General features: G+C 38.8%; 1 protein-coding gene across 4 annotated transcripts in view; it reads left to right on the top strand.

Annotated features, from left to right (window-relative positions):
- Nucleotides 1–15,924, top strand: part of CPEB3 (cytoplasmic polyadenylation element binding protein 3) — a 127,402-nt gene that overhangs the window by 66,898 nt on the left and 44,580 nt on the right. For all 4 annotated transcript variants that reach the window (XM_087824445.1, XM_087824444.1, XM_087824447.1 and 1 more), the window contains one exon: nt 306–395. In XM_087824445.1, the coding sequence (XP_087680571.1) occupies nt 306–395 (90 nt within the window). The remainder of the gene's footprint in view (nt 1–305; nt 396–15,924) is intronic.

Here is a 15,924-nt window from a genome sequence, read left to right as displayed (position 1 = left end):
CTTTTTACTTGACAGGGAGGTCACCTTAGCTAATGTCAGATTTATTTTCTTCCAGGTCCTTTATATCAAGTGTATTGGCAGTGAAGGGACATGAATTATAGTTAGAAACACATACTACATGGATGAAAGTGAATGACCAAATGTACCCCCAGCAATTGGTATTTTACTTAGTAGGTTTGCCTTCTGTAAAAATGCTTTACAAAATTGCTCTCAAAACGTTTTTTTATATAAAAAGGCATGTTTTATGCTATTCTGCTTGCAGTGTTTTTTTTCTTTTTCTCTAAGATGCCTTCTCTGTTTTGTAGATGAGATCACTGCCAGCTTTCGCAGGTTTGGACCTCTCGTTGTAGACTGGCCTCACAAAGCTGAAAGCAAGTCGTATTTTCCTCCTAAAGGTAATGCCCTTAAAAGGTCTCCACTGCCTGCCTGTGGAGAGCTAGCTCGATAGTCCAGTAAAAGACAGCCTTTTAACTCTCAAAATAGCTGTTCACTTCCTCCCCCCCAGTTGAGAAAACATTTAACATTGGTCATCTTCTTGTGTCTCACTTTTTTACTTGGAGACTGTTCCCCCAGGGGCACTCTGATTGTTTCATGGCATCTATTTTATTGACAGTGAGATCCTGTGAGTCTTTTGTGAATGAGCCTCATGCTAACTTTTCACTGTGTGAGAGAAAGGATCTAGGGTTTTGAGAAATGTCAGTGATGGGAAAGGAAAAGATTATTTGTATCCCATAGCCCTATGGTTTTATAGATGTTATAAACCCCAAACTTGGAAAACCTAGTGACTGAAAAATGATACTATATGAAATTACCTTTATTCATGTCTGTCTCTTAAGCAACTTGAGTCTTGTTGATGGGTGGAGAGCAAACTAGCAATGGAATTTTCACATAATCCTGCTTCCCTTATTTTTGGTAGGCTTTTATTTATGAGAGCATAAAAATATATTACTTTATTCATCGTTTGCCATTTCTGTAAAATCTAGGGATCTTTTCTGGTGATATTAAGTCTGCATATGTATCTAGATTTATATAGAAGAGTGTTTGGGTTAAAGAGGAAGTTTTTTTCTCATGTTACGTTCCATAGATATGTTTGAAGGATGCTTTTCCTCTCTAAGGAATTGTTTTTTGGTATGTGTTATTGTGTAAAACATCACCCACCACTAGATGATGGAGTCAAAATACTTGCCCTTCCTGTGCCTTTTCCAGGAATCAAATGATAGCTTAACTGAAGAAAGGCAAGTGGCTTCCTTTCACTTTTGGTTTTTTTGTCGCCTGTACTTCTCCCCACTCTCTTTATAGCCTATGAAAGTGTTATTCACTAAAGAGGGCAGTTTGTTTGCTTTTAACACACTTCTGTTGATTCTCTCCAGGAATTTTTAAAGTTAAAAATTAAGTTAACTATTAACCAGAAAAGATAAAAATCATCATGCTTATTATTTCAGTGAAGGAACATGTTTACCACTTTGTGGTGCATGTATGTCACTATGTAAATACACATGTTTAAAACATATTTTTAAGAGTGCTCACCTGAAACATACATAATTTTATTAACCAATGTCACCCCAATAAATTCAGTTAAAAAACACAGTAAAGACAGTGCGAGCTTTTGACCGAGCAGTGAGCTGCATGCCCACCTCAGGGGAACCCTGGACAACTTACCCAGGCTTTGGCAGCAGGCCTCGATCTAGAGAAGAGAGGTTCTGGAAAAGTTGTCTCTGAAATAAATTTGTTTTAGTGTAAAAAAAAAGATGGCTAATAATTCATTGAATCAGAGTAGTGTTATTTCAGTGAATGAATGAGTTTACCACACTGTACTGCATATAATAATACACTCTGTAAAGTCACATGTGACAAAAGATACTCCTAAGAGTATAGTTGCATGTGTGAATAATGACAGTGTTGTGTCAATGAAAGAATGTGTTCACAGTGTGTTTCCTGTAACATACTATGTAAAATGACAAGTAAAAAAATACGTCTAAGAGTGCCAGTTGAAAAAAAATGCTGAGGTTATAAAAATAATTCTGGGATAAAAGGTTTCAGATGATCATCATAAAAAATAAAAATGAAGATAAATATATATGAACATGTCCAAAGAAAATTATCCCATATCTACCTCTATCAAATATAATCACTGTATACATTTTATTAAACATCCTTCTGATATCTCTTTATGAATATATACATTTACATGAAATTTTAAATTTTACATAAGTGAGATCACATTATACATGCTGTTTAATAACTTGCATTTCCCTCCCTAGCAATGTCAGTACTTTTCTATAAGAAATCTACATTATTGTTAATGACCTTATTTTATTTAATCAATCCTAATGATGATGGACATGTAAGTGACTTCCAGTTGTTTTCACTCATGGATGATGCTTCAGTGAATATCCTTATACCTTCGTCTTTTTGTTCTTTTTATTTAAAAATTACCTCTTAGGGTGAATTTTCAGAAGTGAGATATATGTTCATACGTATTGCCAGGCTGCCCGTAAGAAAGATCATACACATTTATATTCCCACCAATAGTACCCGATTTACAAAATCAGTTTTATTGTGGGTCTGGGGATATGACCTTTTTCAATCTTTACCAATCCAGTGGTTAAAGTAACATCTTTTTTGGCATTTTTTTTCTTTATTGTCCATTTGAGTTTATTTTACCTTTTTACATTGCCATCTCATTTCTACCTGGAATTTATAGCGGAGTAAGGCACAGAAGGGATTCAGCTTTATTATTCCAGTTAGCATGCCAGTCGTCCCAACAGTCATTTATTGACTGTTCCATTTTTTCCTCATTGATTTGAATCATTAGAATTATGTTTTGATTGGAAGGTTACCTTTTTTTGTTTCTCAATGGAATGTACAAGTTCCTCTAGACCTACTCTGTCCAGTATCATAGCCACTAGCCACATGGAGCTAATGAGTACTTGAAATGTGACTAATTTAAATCAAGATATGCAATAAGTGAAATATACACTGATTTCAAAGACTTGGTTTTAAAAAATGTTAAAAGGTCTCACTGATTTTGTTTACATATTAAAATGATAGTTTTTGGATATATTAGATTAAATAAAATATATTAAAATTAACTTCACCTGTTTCTCTTTACCTTTTTAAATGTAGATATTGGAAATTTTTCAGTTACCTATGTGAGTAATATTTCTATTGGACAGCACTCCTCCAGAACAGGGATTAGCAATCTACCTGTTTTTGCAATGGCCCACAAGCTAAGGATGGTTTTTATATTTTTAAGAACTGTAAAAATGCACAAAGAAGAATATGTAACAGAGACTATATGTGGTCCTCAAATCCCTTTGCAGAAAGTCTGTTGACTCCTACTCTAAAATAGCCCAGAGAATTACTCAATTTGCTTCTGAGACATCCAGTGACAAATGAGGCAGTTTATTTCAAAGGAAGTCTATATGTTTGCAGACCTAATTATTAAATGTTGTTCTTCTATTGAGTCAAATGCTTCCCTGCAATCTTTATCCATTGGCCAGTTATATCCTATAAAGTAAACCAGGTGTCATCATTGTGACATCTATCTCATAGTACTTAAGACTCTCAGATTCTCTTTAAAAAGTCTTCTCTTTTCCAAGTTAAATATTTGCACTTCTCTTAGTCATGCCTTACACCTAATGATTTCTGGACCACCATTCTCCTTGTCTACCTTTTCTTTCTATATGTCACTTTTACAATATCCTACTTAAATTGGTTACTGAAAATTGGAGAGGGATCATTTGGTTGGTCTGAACAGTACAGAGTTTAGCAACTCTATAAACTCCACGGTTTTGGTACCACTTCTATATAACAGCATAATAATACAGAATTATAGAACACTAGAACTGGTGCCCTTATTTTACAGCTGAGGTTAAGTTTGGAGATGGACCAACGAGAGCCAGGCCAAGAAGAGAATTTGGATCTCCTGATTCTGGTCCTCAGGCTTGTGTCCTCAGAGATTGGGGTCAAGGAGGAGAAATTATTATCATACTATTGGCTCCTGTTGTGTTTTGCTCTTAGCTAAAGTTTGATGGTTGACCTATTTGGGAAGGACCTAAAGAAATTTGATGTTATTCCAAGATTGAAGTTAACATGGAGAATCTGTGCCCAATACTTTGAATGTTGAGGACATCTGAGTAGCTCACCCCAAACTATTGTGTCTTTTTAATAATGCCCCTTTGTGTTTTTTCCACTTTTCCTTAAATTCCTTAGGTTTTAATTCAGGTTTGTGCCTTCTTGGTAGTGCCCCTTTTTCCCATTCTACTTTTCTTTAGGTCACCTTAGGTTGGCCACTAGGTATAGTTTGTTTGGCTATACATTTTAGGCTTATGTGTAAGTAGAGAGGAAAACATGAACCATCCCCTATAGTTTTCATTCATTCATTCATCTATCAGGTTTACTATACAGAGGTGGAGTAGAGTTTGTAAAACCATGACCATTTCAGTGAACTCTAGAGAGCTTAAAATCCACATAGAGAAACAGCAGCCAGACACATCAGCTATCCACTTAAGTGTAGTTGGGTCAAGCAGAGCGGAAGGCGGTGGAGGCTGCGGCCCTCCCCTGCGGGGGCACTGAGGCGTTTACCGCCACTGGAGGATATGCAGGGCCCTCTGGATCGCTCTGTGGGCCACAAGCAGGCAGTTGCTTGGCGTTCTGCGGAGCACCGCCAAGAGCACAGGAGGCGTAAGAAGGCACGGAAGTCGGAGTGTGTGTCTCTATGATTCTTCTCAGACCTCATGAACTCAGTCCTGTGGGGAAGATAAGAGCACAGTCAAGTGGTCATAAAATACACAGTTACAAACAGTGGTAGTTCTCTAAAGGAAAAATAGAGAATATTGTGACTTTAAAAAGGGGTATCAGTTTATATTGACTTGGCAGGGCCACCCAAATGATTTCATGGGCTGGATGTTCCCCACCTGTGTTAAATGATAGGATGGAGACTTGAGCCTAAACAGGCTGACCTCAGCGCCCAAGTTTCCTAAATATTACACTATTCTCATTGGGGAAGGTGGGGAGAATGGCCCAGAGAATGAGAATGGCCCTGCATAGTCAAGGCAGGTTATGTTGTAGCTTCACTCCCAGGCCTAGAACTTGGCACCTATAACCAGTGATCAAAAGTACAGACTCTGGCGTAAGCTGCCTCAATTGAATTTCTGTGCCACTACTTGCCATTGCAAGTATCTTTGGGCTGATTATATTAATCTTCCTAAATCTCCTTTTTAAAAAATCTACAAAATGAAAATAATAATAGTGTTTACTTCAGCTTGCTATAGGATAAAATGGGAAAATACACATAAAATACTTTCATAGTGCCCATATATCATTGAAGGCTCTTTTTTTTAAGGGGCAGTGGGGGTTTTTTTTAATTTGTTTTGTTTTTGTTTTGTTTTTTTAGGCAGGATCAGTAAAATCATTTAGTAGTTTTCTGAAATCGAGCTCATAAGAAGTAATGAGGACCACAAAGACCCAAGATATTAGCATTTAGATAATACTAGAGTTAGGGGAAAAAGGGACCAGTGGTTCGTAGCGATAGAGTAGATCATGATGGTGGCAGATTTGATGGCAGGGTTGTACTAAAAATTCCTTTCACTGAATGGGAGCATCATGGCACTGCTGAATGTAGGAGAGTCAATATAGAGAAAACCAGTTTGGTGTAGTGATGATCTGATTAAGGACATGTAGAGTCTGGCATGTCCTCACCTCTTACCTGAGAAGGCATTCCTAATGGGCAATTGGAACTGTAGGGACTTTGTGGAAAAGGGACTGTGGCTGGAGGTTACATCCTTCAAGAGTCAGTTTTATAGAAGGAGGGAGAAGAAAATGAAAAACAGGTAATAAGTAAATTTTATTAGGAACCCGGAAAGAAGAGGACATGGCAGTGGAGATGTGGGTGAGTGAAGGACTGAGAGTGTATCTGTGGCTGTGGAGCTAAAGGAAAGAAGCAGCAAGAAAGACTAGTCAACACCATCAGATGGTGCAGGGTTTACTGACAAGTCCTTCTGAGTAGAGAAGAGGGCATGACCCTCTTTGTTACGTATGTAATCGTAGTAATTTCTATTCTTATCCTAATTATAGGCCTTAATATTGTAATGAAGTAGTAAAACCAGAACAAAGCAATCTGGTTTGCATTGAACAAGTGTTATTACATAAATAATAAGAATAATTCTGCCTCCCTAGAAGAACCAACCATCATCATTTTCCTGTTTCCTTTCAGTCTTTTTATTCATATATACATTTTGTGGGGTATAATAATAGCAGGTACAATTTTCTACTCACCTTCCTCCCATGTTTTCACATAATTTTCATATTTTAAAGAGACTGCCTAACCTATTTTTGCATCATAATTTACTTGCTTGTTGGTCATTTAGGCCATTATAAATAATGCTTCTGTTAATATATCCTTGTATATGGTTTTTCTTTCAAATTACTTATTTTTAAGGATAAATTCGCAGAAGCTTAACCAAAGTTAAAGGAAAGTCTTAATGACTCCAGATTTCATATCACATGGCTTCCCAAAGCAATTTTCTTTATGAAGTTTATGCTAATTTGGACATCTGCAGCACATTTTTTGCTTAGTTCCAAGTCAGATAAATGGTACATTACAATTGTGGACTTACCTTTTTGCCTGTGTGTTTGGAAAATAAGGGGCCCCTGCAGAAGCCAGGAACACATTAGTATGGATCTTGTACTTGAAGTGTTTAAGCATTGTCTTCTCGGGTCTGTTGAATCTTGGGTGTTCTTTGACACCATCTCCTGTCCTTCCCTCCCTTACCCACTCTGGCCACACTGACTTCTTTGTTATCCCTTGAAGGTCAGCTAAGGCTTCCGAGAGTCTTAGTTCTTCAATTTGTCTTAGACCATCTTCCCCCAGATTTCTGAATGGTCTGCTCATCTCTTCCTTTAGACTTCTGTTCAAATATCACCTCAACAGAGATCTTTCCTGCCTTCCTTATCTAAAATAGGCACCCCCTCTTATCGATACTCTTTCTCTCTGTGCCTCTTTCCCTCATTTTATTTTTCTTCAGTGTTTTTCATGACCTGAAAAAATTAGATATGTTTTTCTGTTTGTTTTCCAGATTGCAATGTAAGTTTTAACGAGAGTAGGGTTTTTATTATGTTTTTGATCCCAGTACCTTGCATACCTGCCTCAATGGCTGGCCAGCAGATATTTGTTAAATGAATGAATTTTTATCTTTGCAAATGATGAGTTCATCACTTGCTTAGAGAGTAGAATCCATCAGATTTTAGACCTGGTAAGTTTCTTAAAGATCATCTCATTCTAACACAATTTAAACTGAGACTCAAAAGGTAAAGTATCTTTTCTGAAGTACACACAGCTTTTATAGTGCTTTACCCAGTGGATTATAAAGGAAGTAGTTTTTATTGGTTTTGCTAGTGTGTATCATTTGAGGGAAAGGAAGGTAGGTTTAAACTAATCTGATAAATTGTGCTATTATTTATAAGGCTGTATTTTATATAAAAATTAGCAACTTAAGCTACATGACCCACGGTACACTCATAGCTATTTAAAAATGAAAGTGAAAAAAATTAAAAATAAAAATGAAAGTAATCCTTGGGTTTTTCCTGAATTCTTCTGTTGTGTTGTTTATACTCACATTGCAGGGGTGTTTCCAAGAGCTGGTTTAGGATGAGGTTGTAGTTCTGAGCTGCCCCCTTTAGCTGTAGATGGACCGTGAAATTCTGCCTCTTGTGTTATGCCACACCATTTCTGGATGTGAGTACACTGCTTTGTAGTTGAGTTTTTTACTTCAAAGATAAGAGGTTCTCTTGTGCTACCTCAAATTGAGAGTGTGGTTATGAGTGACAAGGAAGCCCCCAAATAGGTGCTGTGATAGAACCAGGTGTCATGGGGACTGTGTTGGGGATGGCAGGCTGTAGGGATTTGAACAGTGGAAACTATTCTTCACTGTAATGTTCCACTGTTATCATGACTCTTTTCTGCATGTGTGCTTCTCTCTGTGGGCATATTATTTTCATATTTCTAGTTGAATTCCAGAGAGAGGGAATCTGATTCGCCCACTTCATCTTTTAACACCTAGCTGTGACATAGGTCATCCTAATTATAGTGGCCTTAGAATCCTTGACTGCTTATTTAAAAAACAAAAAATCTTAGTTCTGCTTCCTTGAGTATGGGGCTGTGATTGTGGCAGCTAGGAAGATAAGTTGGGCATGACAAACTTTTATGATGATAGTTTAGCATAACCTTCTTCATTTCCTCCTAGGAGAGTTGCCCATATCCAAAGTTGCTGTCACTGGAGCTCCAAAAAAAAAAAAATCTACCCCCTCTGAGCCTTCTACCCCTGGTTCTGTACTAAGCAGCTGCTCCTTATACTGCCATTAGTCTCACCTCTTGTGGCGAGGCTGGGGCCAAGAAGAAGAGTTGGCACCTCCTGGGCAGTAAGCACAGCTGCACTAACGCTGTTGGCAGAGACGTCTGGGACAGAGACAAGGATAGCAGCCAGCTGCAGATGTTGGACAGGAGATTGGCCACGTGGCTCTGAAACCATGTTCAGAAGTTGGTGGTGCTGGCAGTGGACGGGAGGAAGCTGTCATCCTCAGCCCGCTTGGGCAACCAGCTTCAGCTCTGGCAGCGCATGGGCATAGGGTCCAGGTGAACAGGAACAGTAATAGGCATGCATATTTATGCAAGAGTGGCGCATGCCTTGCGCTCTGATGGTTCCCATCCACCTTGAGTAAAGTGTGTACTTCTAAGTGGCTGTTTCTACTGGTGATTATTTCTTTCCTCTGCACTGGCCAGACTGGCTTGACTGCTAGTCCTTGTGATCAAGGTCATGTCGTTGTGGAAGTTTATACCAAATGCCAACATGGTTTGTGAACCTGGCATAAATCGAGCCACACCAGGAAAGAGGCTCCACTTTAAATGGACAAAAATAGGTCATTGTGAAGCTGCATTGGGCTGGATTCACGGCATCTATTTCTTTTTCCTCCAGTTTGTCTGAATTTCGCTTTGGAAGGAAAGTTTTCAAGCTTCACATTTTTTTCCCCATGTAGCATAACTTGAATGGAAATAAGTCAGTGTTGTTTTAGGCCCAGATTCCAAATTTTTCCACCTTTTGAGTTACATAAACTGCTCAAATTAGGAAGCTAAGGCATTTTAGCCTGTACTTAACCTTTTACAGGTTCTAAGCTTTTGAGTAATACTTTGCTCCCCACCCTTTTTTATTTAATGCAGGTCTGGCTTTTAGTACTCACACTCTGGTGAATACTGTATTTTAATATTTAACCAACTGAAATTTTTATTCTGAGAAAGCATTTTTTTGTAAAAACGGGGAAGCTGCACTGCAGAGCAGCAAGAGTGGGCTTTTTGTTTTGTCCTGTTTTGATAGGTGGAGCAGCATCCTATTGTTGCTTTTAAAAGCTTTGCATACCCTCAGTTTAAATTGTTTTATTAAGCACTTATGTGAAGATGAACTGTAAGAGTTAGTCATTGATTTTGAAGCATTTATAGTTTGAGGGACTGTACAGAAAGGAGTAAGCAGTAGGAATATACAGGCCACAGGACAAAGTCTGAGCAGGGACACAAATAGGGACGTTTTCTAGTCGGTCATAGCACGGTACCTGTTGTGCTATGCCTGGGCGGAGGTGCTGGAAAGGGGGAGAAGCCAAGATCACTCCTGACGAGAACTTTCTTTGGAAGAGAGTTGATTTCAGGAAGTCAAATGGAAGGTGCAAATTTGGCAGGCTGAGGCAGAGAGGATGTGTTAGAAGAGGGTGTAGCTCGGACAGGACTTGCTGGCAGGCATTGCGTAAGGGCTAAGGCTATGAGCAAGTGAGACCAAGAGAGAATATGTCCTTTGAAAGAGTTTGAAATGGGAAGCTGACTGAGAAGATCTGGTGAAAAATTTTGAAAGCTGAGAGTAAAGACTTGGGTTGTCTTTCAAAATAGAATGGATAGCCCTGGCCAGGTAGCTCAGTTGGTTGGAGTGTCATCCTGATACCCCAAGGTTGCGAGTTTGACCCCCCCGGTCAGGGCACATACAAGAGTTGGATGGGTAGAACAAGTCAGTGTTTCCTTCCCTCCCTCCCTCCCTCCCTCCTTCTCCCTCTCTCTCTGAGATCAATAAATTAAATAAAAAAGAATGGACAACCTTAGTCTTGAGAAGGGGAAATAGTGGCCCAGAGAAAACCCACTGACAGCATTAAGAACTCATTAGAGGAGTATTAAAGTGCAAGAGGGAGGAGAAATTAGATTGTCAAAGTTCAGGCAGTATATATAAAGCCAGACTAAGTGTCATCTGTACGGAAGCATTTGCTGGGTTAAAATGTAGAATTTCAGTGGTCTCTTGCTGAATGAGGGAGAGAACAAGCAGTGGGGCAAGTGCTAGGTATTTGTGGACTCAGATGTGGGCACCAGCAGCTACTACCTCTATGACATTGAGCCAGTGATTGAATCTCTGAACCTCAGTTTACTCATCTGAGTTAATACTACTTAGGGTTAATACTACTTGAGTTATTAAAAGGGTTATGTGAGGCAGTGCACCTATGCACCAACACAGTATTTAGGTTTAATAGGTGCTAAATAATATTAGTATCCTTAGCCCTGATGAAAATGTAATGCTCAGTAATAATAAAACTGCCCAACTAGTTTGACCAGTTCCCTCCCACACTTGTAGTCTGGTCTCAGTTTTCTTGGTCAGGTGCTTAGAACTGACTGTGACTGGAACTGACAGATTGGCAGATTTCACAAGGACCTCTTTATACGGGGAATGTGCTGTTATGTAAAAAGAGCAGACTTTAAGCCCAAGTGCCCCAGGTCACTGCCCTGGACTGCAGGACTTTACTGAGAACACAGGAAACAGATTGCCGGTTTTCAACTCTGAGGTGATCCTACCCATCAGATTTATTTTCTTGTTCATTCCTACCTTCCCCCACCCCTGCCTGCCGAGCAACAAGCCCACAAAGCAACAATTACTAGTGTAATAAAAAACACAAAACAGGCAAGAACCAAAATATTTGAGCCTCAGTCATACGTAGTAAGTATAGTAAAAGAAATAGGATTGGTTCTTAATCCAAGGGGAATGTTTTGGAATCCATGGACTTAGGCAGGACCTGCAGGGCCACCTTTTCATCTTAACTTAGGCTAATTTATTCCCTTGGAATATCCTTTGTCATTTTTTCACCTGTGCCATACTATTAGGGTCTGGTTCCTGTGCCACCATCTACAGAAAGTCTTCCCTGATTTCTCTATCTTCACTGAAAAAGTCTTTCTTTCTGTAAAGTTCAACTTTAAAAAACATTTAAAAAAATACGTATTTGGGTCCTTAATGCATTGTTTCTAGATTAGAGTTCTTTATGTACTTATTTTTGACCTTCTTGCACTAGCTCATACATTCCTTGAGAACAAGGACTTGCTCATGTCAGTATCCCCGCAGTGCCTAAGACACACAGTAAGTGTCCAGTAAGTCTGAGAGATCAGATGTTCCCACCCAAGAGAAAAATGAAATTACTCCAGTTCAGGGACCTACAGTATTTTCCAGGCAGCGGGCAGGGGGTTGATGAGCTGCTTATCTCTTCCCACCCACTGCCCCCAGTCCTGTATTCTAACTAATGAACTCTCTACTCACTGTTTTCCAAATGAACCAATCCCTTCTGTGCCTTGGCCTGTGCTCTTTCCTGACCTTGGAATGCCCTTACTTCCTGGAAAAGTAATTCTCTTCCTTCTCAGAGATGGCCTTTGCTCTATGACTTTCCCTGATGTTTGGCTGCCTCTGCTCCATTTATCTCTCACCAGCATTCTATAGGACATACCCCCAACATAGCACTTTTCATGTTGTTTCTTAGTTATTTATTTACAGGCTGAGTTTTTCTAGGGCAGGATTCTTCCTTAGCTTATTCTAATCATCTTTGTAGCTTCAGTGCCTAGCATCATGCCTTGTACCTCCTAAATATTTTTGGTGCTATTGAATTGAATCCAAAGACAAAGACTCCTGAGGCAAACCAGGTAAATTCTCTGACCTGAAAGCCAAGGTCAGAGAGAGAATGTTTGGAACAGACCTCCTGTGCCAAAAAAAAAAAAAAAGTCTGAACTCAGGCAGCTCTGGCTGGGGAAATGCCCTTCATGTCTCTCTAGGAAGGTCATAGGAAATCAGGGAGCCTGGATTCCGTGTGAGGAGAGAGTTCTGTCTCTTCAACCGTGGATTCTTCCTTCTGGGGCTGATCTCACTCAATCAGAAACCTGCCATGGCTTATTCAGCCACCATTTTCTGAAGGCAACAGCAGTTCAGGGCACAGCCATATAAGCTGGAATTGTTTCCTATTGTAGTTGATATTGAAACATATAAATCATTAAGAGCATTAGTTGATTTTAAGAGCTATTCCTTCTTTCAAAAGACCACACTCTTCTTCATTAAGAGCTTGTGGTTTTTAAACTTTTTTTACAAATCTTTATTTTTAAAAACTTCAAACCTACAAAAATGTTAGAAGAATAGTACAATGAACACCTTTATAGCCATCCTCTAGATTCACCAGTTATTAGCATTTTGCTACATTTGCTTTCTCTTTTTTCTATTTGTATGTGTATATGTACATGTATATTTTTTGATGAATCATCTGAGAATAAGTTGTAGACATCAAGGCCCCTCATAATACGTATATGTCTCTTGAGAACAAGAAATATCCAGACTGTTCCAGTAATATTTTTTAGAGCTGTTTTTAAAAAACTCCAAGATCTAGTCAAAATCTAGCCTTACATTTAGTTATCATCTCTTTATTCTCCTTTAGACAGTTTCCCCGACTTTTTGTCTTTTACATCATTTGAAAAGTCCATACCAGATGTTTTCTAGAATATCACTTAATTTGGAACTTTCTGATTGTCTCCTCTTAATGAGACTCTGGTGAAACACTGTTAGAGGAAGACCACGCAGATGATGTGCTGCATTGAGAGAGGGACACAGTACAGAACAGATGCAACACAGTGGTGTCAGTTTTCCCCTGTGGTTGCTGAAGTTAAGTTTGATCATTTGGTTAAGGTGTTATCTGCCAGACAGTTCTTGCTTAAGTCAATTATTACTGTTCCGGTGATACTCATTTCATTAAAATCTTATTTAACTTAGTGATACCTCCTCTTTCCCTCAAGAGCCTTCATTCTAAATATTCAACTTTAAAAATGCATTGAAAGCCAATAAGCACCTTGACTAAATAAGAAAATTTGACTGACCTAAATATAAAACTAAATCTAAACTTCTCCTGATTATTTTGAAATTCATCATTTCAACTCTTAGTATAGTTTTTGTGGACATTAGAGCAGATATATCTACATAGGCCTTAAATATTAGGCACAGATTACCATTTCTTGCTACTAAAGTACTTTTATTTTTTATTATTAGTTGTTGTCACTTTTGTGACAGTTAAATGATCACTGTCACAAAAGTGACAATAAATAATAAATTGGCAAGTCCTTATTTGCTAGTGATAATGAAAATTTATCTTAACCATTTTTAGGTGAAACAGCATAAGTTAATGGCTAAAGAATGAGAACTCTGGAAACTGACCTAGATGGTAATCCTATATTTAGTTTTTATATTTTAATCTATGCCCCTTAACCTCTTGGAGTATCACTTTCCTCATCTGTAAAATGGTCATGATAACAACTATATTTACCTCATAGACTCTCTGTGAGGATGAAAAGAGCTAACAGATGTAAAGTACTTAGAGCAAAGTGCCTGGCACGTTGTAAGTACTAAGTAACTGGTGTTCATGGTAGTGAAACTGATAGTGATTGTTATTTGTACTAGGGATCCGTATAAAACATTATAACATGCAAAATTTTGTGTTTAAGCACTCAGGGAGCTTTGTTTTTGAAAGGTAGCCAAGAACATTTTGAAGCTCATTATATTTAATGTGTTCTCAGGTATTAAGAGAAAAAAATCTTTTAATTAAATTTTCCCTTCAAAAACATGGCCAAATAAAATGGAATTTTCCCAACTTAGTACTCCCTCCTCCCCATACCTTCCTTCCTCTTCCTCTTTACCCTCAAAAAGTTCATTGGTCAGTCCAGGCTTGTCCAAAAATCCTTCGCTGTTCTACCCATCGTCCCCCAACTTGTTTGGCACCAGCGGGAAAGCAAGCAATTTTCTGCCATCTCTTCTGCCTGTAACCCAGGGTTGTGATGGTGACAGTGCCAAGAGTTCCTACTGCTTCCCCCAGAGCCTATATTTTCACCCACATACTGGCTCTGAGTTGAGGGCCTCTTGTAGCTCACCATGTCGCCAAAGCCCCTGCATACTCCTCAGGTATTTGGGAAACAAGGTCACCATTTCTGAGACTTCAGGAGTTTGATAATCCTGTTATCTCTCTCTCTTGCTCAGAGGGGAGGGAGTTTATGATTTTTTGGCCAAGTTTTTTTAATACCTTTCAAACTAATAGAAGAATCTGCCATCATAGTGACAGTTTGAGGAGCTTGATTTATAGGTATAATAGGCTTTTATTTAAAGAATGTATTAACATCAGCAAATAATACCACATCTGATAGTTCTCTCTCCTGGTGGAAATGGCTAATGATCTATAAAGGCAAATATTCAGTCACTTTGTTTCTTTACAGTAATATCCAGCCTGTCATTCAAAAAACGTTAAGGTTTATCTGTAGTATCTACATTACTGCCCTTTATTCACCAAATGCTTGCAAATGCGAAGTAGAAAGTGTATGTCATTAATTTTAACTCTAATTTTATAGTGAGACATATGCAAAACTTGGCTTAATTTTACATAGCACATAAATAACTGAAAATGCAGTAAAAGAAAAATTGGCACTTGCATGATATCCTAGTTTACAAAGATCTTTACATGTATTATCTCATAACCTACATTTCTATAAGATAATCAGGACAAATACTTAGTTTCTTCATTTTACAGAGCAAAGAGCCAAGACTTACAAATTTTAAGTTAATATTCAAGTTCATAGTTTCACCAGTTACTGGTTGGCCTTGAACAAGTCTTTTAATCACTCTTCAGTTTCTTTAACTGTAGAACAGAATTTAAAATAGTGCCTACCTCCCAGTGTGTATGAAGGTGAAATGAGTTAATACGTATAAGGCACTTAGAACAGTGCCTGGTACATAGCAGATGCTCAATAGATGGTAGCTATTAGCTGTTATTACCACACACAGTAAATGTTGGGACTTAGACCCAAATTCAGACCTTCTGACTCCTAGTCCAGAACTCTCTTCATAGCACCATGTGGAATTTGCCTCTTAGTGAATCATTGATTTAATTTCTGTCTCACATTGACCTTGTTCTTGAAGGGATTTTTTTCTCCTTTGTTTACTTTGACCTTAAGTTGCTGAAGATCAAGAGGGAAATGGGTTTGAAGGAGTCTTCCTTCCCCATTCTTTTTTAATCCTCTGATTTCTATTGTTTTCTTGGTTTGTTTGACCTAGAAGTATCTATCAGAAGGTGTTTTAGTAGGGGAAAGTATCATAAAGCTGTTTTCATGAGTGATTTTGGGGTTTTCTGATGTATTTTGTTTTGCTTGGAAGGCCTTTTCATCTGATGCCCAAGTTGAACCCAATGCAGGATTTGATGTGGAAGATTGTAGAGGGTGGGCAGTGATGTGCAGGAAAGGTACAGTCAGCCTGGTGGAGGCAAGAAGCTGGCGACCACCCCAGCTCACTGAGCGTGCCCCATCCCAGCTCACTGAGCCTGCCCGTCCTCCAGCTCACTGAGCATGCCCCATCACAGTTCACTGAGCATGCCCCATCCCAGCTCACTGAGCATGCCCCATCCCAGCTCACTGAGTGTGCCCCATCCCAGCTTACTGAGTATGCCCCATCCCCAGGTCTTTTTGATGTGGCTGTTCATCAAAAAGGCAGGGTTCTCTCCAAGAACAAGATATCCCTTGTGCCCCTAGGACCTTTGTGGAAGATCTGCACCAGGATTTAACCT

This window comes from Miniopterus natalensis, chromosome 14 (assembly GCF_054644295.1).
Source record: "Miniopterus natalensis isolate mMinNat1 chromosome 14, mMinNat1.hap1, whole genome shotgun sequence".
Classification (NCBI taxonomy): domain Eukaryota; kingdom Metazoa; phylum Chordata; class Mammalia; order Chiroptera; family Miniopteridae; genus Miniopterus; species Miniopterus natalensis.
This window is presented reverse-complemented; position numbering and strand designations above follow the sequence as displayed.